This window comes from Theobroma umbraticum, unplaced genomic scaffold (genome assembly GCF_002168275.2).
Source record: "Theobroma umbraticum cultivar Fairchild unplaced genomic scaffold, ASM216827v3 scaffold_4.1, whole genome shotgun sequence".
NCBI classification, from domain to species: Eukaryota; Viridiplantae; Streptophyta; class Magnoliopsida; order Malvales; family Malvaceae; genus Theobroma; species Theobroma umbraticum.
In genome coordinates this window covers 756,252-764,472 of record NW_018397258.1, presented here as the reverse complement: position 1 = coordinate 764,472, position 8,221 = coordinate 756,252, and the positions used below count along the sequence as shown (strand labels likewise).

Genomic DNA, 8,221 nt, shown 5'->3' with positions numbered 1-8,221 from the left:
TGAAAGTACTCGACAACTCCAAAGGCAATGGAGAAGATTTCACTAATGAAGTCAACACAATTGGGCGGATTCGTCATGTCCATGTGGTTCGATTGTTGGGTTATTGTGCAGATGGATTGGAGACTGAGCTCGTCTACGAGTTCATGCCAAACAAGTCGCTAGATAAATTCATTTTTCCAGCCAATTCAAAGAGGCCGATGCTTAGTTGGGGAAAGCTTCAAGATATTACCGTTCGTGTGCCCAAGGGAATTGAGTATCTTCACCAGAGATGTGACCAAAGAATCTTGCATTTTGATATCAAGCCACAAAATATCTTGTTAGACAAGGACTTCAATCCTCAGGTATCAGATTTTGGCTTAGCAAAGCTTTTTCCGCAGAAGGAAAGTGTCAGTGTCCACAACTGCTGTCAGAGGAACCATGGGTTACATTGCACCAGAGGTCTACTTCTCCGGGAACTGTCAGAAATGGTGAAGAAGACGGCGCTTAGGGATAGGAGAAATGTCAGAATATTTCTTCATCTTACAAAGACCTTACATCGGGGTATATATATCTGTACAGGCATGGTTTAGCAGAAAAGAGTAAAGTTAAATTCCTAACTAACAAATAATCATCAGCTAACTAATTTTTAAACACAAATGAAACGGTGAGTTTTGTATGCTATTCCAATAGTATGGTAAGCTTCATTGAAACGGTGCACTTTGAGTTCCCTGTTTTTCTTCTTTCTTCCCTGTCGAGTGTTCTGGTTTCATTGTCATTCATCTCTGTTTCTCTTGAACATTTATCTGAACCATTTATTCATCAATTCCATGTCTGATAGGAACATTGAAAATGTATCATATAAAACAGATGTTTACAGTTTCGGCATGTTGTTATTTGAAAAGGTTGGAGGTAGGAAAAACAAGGATCTTACAGTGGAAAACACAAGCCAAGTTTTCTTCCCTGAGTGGGTTTACAATCGGCTCGCAGATGGGGAGGATTTGGGAATTAAAGAGGAAAAAATATGGAGATGCTCACATTGCGAAGAAGTTATCAGTTGTGGCAATCTGGTGCGTACAATGGGATCCGAGTGATCGTCCTTCGATAAGCACTGTGATTCAGACGTTGGGAGGAAGAACAGGAATCTTAACCCTGCCAACGGATCCTTTTGCTTCCCTCAGCTCAGAAGTGAGTAACATGAATGTCCCATAAGCTGGCCAATCCTGGTCGCATTTAACGTGTGCTTGTGCACTAGCTAGCTTAAGGACTTTTATTTCGTATTTTAGCATAAAGATTAGAAAAGAATTGTGAATTATAGTGATAATTTGTGTAATGTAATAGTATTCTGTTAATCTGTTTGATTCTTAAGCATTGTCGTATTAAAATACTGTGACAGTTCCCAATTGATAATCGCAGAAATACAGCTTGTTTTCTGGGTACTTTTTGCATTAATCGAAATGAATATTGTATTGGTAAATTTCCGTAATACGAAGAGCAAGACGATTCTTTCATAGAATTGCAGACTGGAAGGAAGAACAAGGCTATTAGGAGATTAAGAACTGGCATGGCTAGAAGTGAAGCAAACCGAGTCCTGAGCTTTGTAAATGCAGGAATCAGGATGCCACGTATGTTTCTTTTTTTCATTTTTTTAATCGAACAATAACCAGTTTCTGATTTAGTGCTGTGTATTGTGTTTACATGAAGAACCGTTTGAAGGCATTGAGAGGAATCTCCTGGAAAGGGCGAGGTGCGGTCAATCCACGCTCATTGTGAGTCTTCTTTTTTTTTTTTGGTGAAAGGGACTGCCATTTGCCAATATAATCATGAACTTTGGCCATTAATCATAATTTTTTTTTTTGATAAGAAAGAAAAATCAGAGTAAAAGCTTCCACATGGGGAGGTATCTAAGCTGTTTGTTAGATAGTAGTAATATAGTATAACCTTGAAGAGTTTCTATGCCCTATACATAATGACTACACAAAGTGTTATAGACTTTCAATTAGTTATCTTTCTCTTATGTTTTATGCCATGCAGATGCCGGTGAATCATGTCCATATGCAGCTTTCAGTGAAAATAGTCCTTCCGTCCGCTTTTCCCCTTCGGCTTAAAGATCGCCAGCCAGAGAGTTGTGGTTACCCAGGGGTCGAGTCATCCTGCTCTGGGAGGAATGAAACACTGAGTGAATTTCCATTTTCAGGGCAGTTTTTGGTGACTATAATAGATTACGAGTGACATTGCGAAGAAGTTATCAGTTGTGGCGATGTGGCGTGTACAATGTGATCCAAGTAATCGTTCTTCCATAAGCACTTCATTCAGATATCGGAAGAAAGAACAGGAAGCTTACCCCTGCCACTAGATCCTTTTGCTTCCCTCAGCTCAGAAGAAAGTGACATGAATGTCCCATAAGCAGGCCAATCCTGGGCAGAATAAACCCGAAGGACTCTTATTTCATATTTTAACATAACGATTATGAAATAATTGCGAATAATGAGTGGTTATTTGTGTAATATGAGTGTTTCCTTTTGTTCTTTTTCTGGGTATTGGTCCTGAAATATGATTGGGCCAGGAAAACTAAACAACCTCATATTGGCCATAGCCTAAGTATTCCAATAACGTTCATATTGGCCCAAAAAAACCTGAAACCTCAATTTTGCAGGTGTTTTTAATAAATTTGACTGCCTGTGTATGCCTGATAGAAGCCTTGAGCATATTATCTAGGTTTGGATATTTTTGAATATAATTTATATTTTTTTCCGTAAACATGTCGGTGTTCATATTAATTCTCTTTAAACATCATTCACTGTTTTAAAGTTCGACACATGTTCTTTGTCATTCATTACATAATAATGCTAGAAAAATTGACAATCAGAATAAAAAGGAAACAAATGTTGATAGCAAGGTTGGTGAAGATTGTTCAGTTTTACCTGTTGGGAACATTCCCTTCAAAACTCCCAAAAACCCATTTTATGAAACAACAAAAACTTGAGCAGAAACATATGGACAGGTTTACGAGACATAAGAAAGGGGAGGGTTGGGACCCACCAAATATCTGATGCCTCACTCTACCATCATGAAATTTGGAAGACTTTAGAAAATTGATTGAAAGAGGCCATGATTGTTGCATGGAATTCAGCATATACTGCCTTTAGCTACTTCTCTCTTATTGCTTCAAATTGTAATCTTTTTGGGAGGATCGTTTATTACACTTTTGAATCTTCAACATAGGAATCATGGACATGTCGGTTCCCTTTGCTTACCCCTTTTCTCTCCTTCGTCCAAAAGACATGGTTAGGTGTTGTTTGGTACTAGTATTTCTCCCTTTTCATTTGCTTCGATGGATTTGTTTGCTTCAAATCTTAGCCGCACCAAATTATAAGATATCTTAATTTCATTTAATCGGATCAAATCGTTTATAAGATTTTGATTACCATTGCTAATACGTCACCTCAGAGCTAGTCATGACCTCTCACGTGTCTTCCCTAACCTCTTATGTGTCTCCTCTAGTCCTTTTCACTGGTCTAATCTAATTTTACATTCCTATCAAAGAGCAGTGCTAGACATATCTTTCTTCCTGTTGTGTTCATCCTAATAATCCAGATTATCTATGAATAATGACAACCATTTCTCTTCCTTTTTATTTTCCTATAATTCATTAAGGCATTAATTGCAAGTCATATTCATACATACCTGGCTCAAAGAGAGCTGACAAATTTTGCAATGATTATCATGACACAGAGGCATTCACCATCCACAGTTTACTTCTTTTAATTTTTTTTTTCATTGTTCACAGAGAAGGGGTTTGCCGCTAAGAGGATTTGAAGGATCTCGAATTTAAGAAGTAATAGTTTTGTGAATTGTCTGATTGTGAAGGTTTTTTTGGCTTCATCTCCACTCACATGTTCCCTCTTCTTTCTGTCATTGAAGGTTTAACATCAGTGCCTACGCGGCAGAATTCCCACAGCAGGGAATAAGAAAATTTTCTGGTCTGACATGCAAGATTTATCATTAGAAACAAAGAGAGTGTCGCTCCAGCCTAGCCAACAAGTTCCTGCAAACTATTTTGTGTGGAACCCCAGTCTGCAAACAGCCTAAAGAATTTGAATTACTATTATTGTCAATGATTAAAGTAGAATTGTTTTGACGAATTTGCTTGTCTCAAATTGCTTTTGAGCCTGTTTGATGGTTGATATGTACGTGTTTTGTATTTTGAACTTCATCTTTCTCATCAAGGCTATGATCAAAGTTATATATATAATGAGATACGAGTATTTACCATTGTTTGGTAATGAAATGTTGAGTCTTAAAGTTTTCAAGACTTGGGTGATGGAATCCACAAATTGGTAATTGCTTGCAAATTAAACAAGATTATTGTTCTTTTTTCTTTGTATCACCAACAAACCATTAGTTCCACTACCGCTGGCACAGCCTGCACCACTTGGTCGACAAACACAACCGATGTGATGCAATGTTTGGGATTGAACAGCTACAAGGTGATCATTTGCAGAATACATTGTCATTTCAAAATTCAGTTGAGAAAATGGCAAATTCAGAACATCAGCTACTAATGAATTCACAAATAGTTTTATCAAAATTAGAGTTCAACAAACACAGAATACGATGTTGATGACTAATTAGCTTGTTTATAGTTACTTCAGCAGTCATTGAATCCAATAAACAAGCAAAACGTCAATGCCATAGTTTACTTAAGCAACATGTTCAACAGATAATCTTCAAATAGCAGACGGTTTCAGGCTAATCTACTGTGTTTTATGTTAGAGTAGAGTAATAGACTACTGGTTACTACAACCTTGTTATTCTTTAAAAAGTAAAATGCAGTACGTTTAGTTTGTACTTTTGATTGCTTTATTATTCACGCGAAATGAAATTAAAAAATCTGGAAAATACTTAAGATCGAAATTATATGTTTTATTAAATTTAAAACGAAGAAATACGTACTTGTTTTATTTAAGTTTCTGTCACGGGCACGACATTATCCTCATGCCATAGGTTGCAGTCATCGAATTGATGAGAAGATGTTCCTTTGTCCTTTTTGGGTTCAATTGGTTCAACAGTGGGGCTGGAGCATGATATGACTAAGCAACATGGGTATATGCCTCCCCCTGTGTCAGCTCAAATTTTTGCGAGGATCCCTTTTTCTCCATATCCCTTGACTTTTTCACAGAAATCTTGTCCAAACTAAAAGAGAAAAAGAGAAAAGAGTGTGCATTCACCTCAACATCTTTTGTTTTCAATTTTTCCAAATTCGCAGGCTGAGCCCTTTTTCCATCTGTTCCCATATTCTCCTAGGAGAAAAAAAGGGGAAACAGAAAAGATATGCTTCGAACCGACCAACGGCAAGCAGCCTCATTCAATATTTTCCATGAAAACTATGCCCCTCAGTAACAGTGTTATGTTGATTTCCCATTTCTTCTACCAGCATTTAGCCTAAACCTTGCAATGAAGTCAGATTTCTGACTTAATTAACCACCTAGAAATCGATATTAAATCAGAGCTTAGGGCGGTATATGTTTGTCTTTGTAAGGTAATCATGTTTCCTTGAAACAAAAGTGAAAAGAATTAGGATGACGGACGGGTTTTTAAGATTAATCGAGGCAACTACTATGTGCTATTTAAGTACAAATTCCATGATTCTTTTTGGCGAATAGAGTTACTAGAATTCCTTCAAAACTTGGTAAAATTCCACTTGGGGTTTGAAGAGCAAAGCCAAGCAAGCAACCTGCTGTAACAAGCTTGGTGCTCCTCATTGTGGCTAATGATGAGGTGACAAAACTGATGAAAACCCTGAGTCAAAATTGCATTTTTGGTTAGTGCAAATGGCAGTTAGAACTTTTGGGCCGGGGAAGATCTTCAACACATATATTCTAGTTAAGGTTACATTCGAAATATTGCTTTCTTAAAGTAGTTGTGTGATGTATGGGAGGAAGTTTGTTGAGCGAAAAAGAGAAAGAGAAACAATTGAAGCTACTAGTTGTTGTTGGTGTTGTGGAGGGAGTTGAGAGGGTCTTTTCATGGGGAAGAAAAAAATGAAGAAAGAGGGAGGACTGTGGATGAAGTAACAGGTGAGAGTGAGTGGAAAGAGGGATAGGAGGGGGTGAAAGAAACGCAAGGGATGAAAATGTGGGGGTGGGAGTTATCATAGTTTTTTTCTTTCTCTTTTTGCAGTGAAGGGTGGTCCGAGTGGACATATTATGCCCTGTATGGAGTTATATTGGAATTTGATTTGGCAGGATTTGAAAGGCTCCATCGTTTTCCCATCTTTCAACTGCATTTGCACATTTTTTTGACATGGATGGAAGTTTTGATTGTACCCCACCACCCCCACTCATTGCCTCCAAGACTCAGGTCTGCCTCCCTCTCTCTCTCTCCCTCCCTTTTCCTCTCATTTCTTTGTTCCTTCTGGTTATCTTTTTTTGTGCTTTTTCTCTCTTGCCTCTCAGCTTGGCAACCAGAATATACCTAGTCTTGCTCTTGTGAACATGACCTTTGCTTAAACAAATGAATAAATCTTACTTTAAGTGATTAAGACAACAAAATTAAGGCACAACCATATATCACTAATTAATTTCATTTTTTTCTCAATCAGAGAAAAGATTTCATTAATGTCAAAATTTGGTACAAACCGATGATTCTATAAAGGAAAATCAATCACTAAAAAGGACATAACAAAATTTTGAAATTGAACTAAAAAAAGTATACTTGTTTTCAATTTTTGTGTCATGATTTCAAAAAGAAGTCTTGAATCTCACATTTGTGTATTAAGGTGAGATTGGGTATTTAACAGTTCACCATTATTTTTAATCTATGATATGTTTTTTATGAAATAAAATTATGAAATTCAAATAGATCAAAACAGACAATACTTTACAGATTAATATAGAATGTGATACCGTGTGTAGTATCATATTATATAATAAATCTCAAAATTTTTAACACCAAAGTTAAAAGGAAAATGGGTAAAAGTATTAGCTTTTTTAAAAGAATAATTTCATCCATTAATTAACTTGCTGTTCATTAATAAGCATAGTGCCTAATTAAGAAAACCTAGCTACCTTTAAAAATTAAACACAAAGCACACAACTAACTGGATATTTCTTTTGGAGACTTCATTACGCAAGGGACTCGACAAACTCCTTATCACTAGGATAAGACTTATGTAACAGTTCGTCCTAACTCCATTGTGAACTCCACTTGCTTTTAGGAGCAAAATCAGGCTACCAACATCACTGATTTTGCCTAATTATTTATTTTCCTTATTTTTTAAAATTCATTTATTTGAATTGCCAATTAATTTTTAGAGGGTCACATATCGGATTACGGTAAATTTATTAAAATTAATAAATTAATTCTCTATTAAATAAATATATAATAACTATTTACTTTTATTTTAAAAGTTTACCGTTAATGTATAAAAATAATAATTTTGTGGTTAATTCTCTGCTAAAGGAAGACTTGATCACATATTTTTCTCACTTTCCATGAACATAAATTTAGTGCAGGTTGATAGTGTCAATGGTCAAATAAATATTTATAATGGCTGGCTAGAGAGGAACAAAATGAAGTGCAAACTCCTAACCCTATAGCCATAGGCTACAAAATGTGGTAGGGAGTGGAGACAGAACTATATCTTCCTTTCTGATCTTGCACTATTTGTGAAGACAAAACGTTTACCAAGTCAATTCCCTGCCCCTTTTGCTCTCCCATGGGTACAAAATGGGTAAACACCATCCAGAAGAAGATTTACCTCATCAGATTTGGTACACATGAATGTTTTACATCCAACTTCCTCTCCACATATAAGATTACAAAAAATTATTTTATTTTATATATAATTTTGTCAAACATTGTTCTTAATCTAATGAAGATGCCAACCTCGACTTAACTCAAGGGATAAGGATAAGTGTTTCAATAGATAGAGTTGAGGCTTATCAAGTTGCAAGGCTTTCGTCATATTTTAAAGCATCAATTAAAGATAGTATATTGTCCTTACTTTTCTATCTTAAAGTAAATGTATGTCTTCCACTCTCTTTTTTTTTTTTCCAACCATGAAAATATATGAAATCTAAAATAAAATGTATTTTTAGAGTATCTAAAGTATAATATTTTTTACTTGTTATAGAATAGATATCATACAAAATCAAATTCATATATTTAATTTAAAACTGTTTTGTGTGATTTTTCATAGTATTAAAGATAGATTTATATATACCAAATATAATTATATTTG

At 35.6% G+C, this 8,221-nt stretch overlaps 1 protein-coding gene across 1 annotated transcript in view; it reads left to right on the top strand.

Annotated features, from left to right (window-relative positions):
• LOC149527336 (rust resistance kinase Lr10-like) overlaps window positions 1-2,361 on the top strand; it is a 2,556-nt gene extending 195 nt beyond the window's left edge. The window contains 7 exon segments of the mRNA XM_089783031.1: window positions 7-386; window positions 388-443; window positions 812-980; window positions 982-1,164; window positions 1,499-1,601; window positions 1,656-1,745; window positions 2,011-2,361. Of these exon segments, the coding sequence (XP_089639157.1) occupies window positions 7-386; window positions 388-443; window positions 812-980; window positions 982-1,164; window positions 1,499-1,601; window positions 1,656-1,678 (914 nt within the window). The 3' untranslated portion in view covers window positions 1,679-1,745; window positions 2,011-2,361.
• Window positions 2,362-8,221: the final 5,860 nt, after the last annotated feature.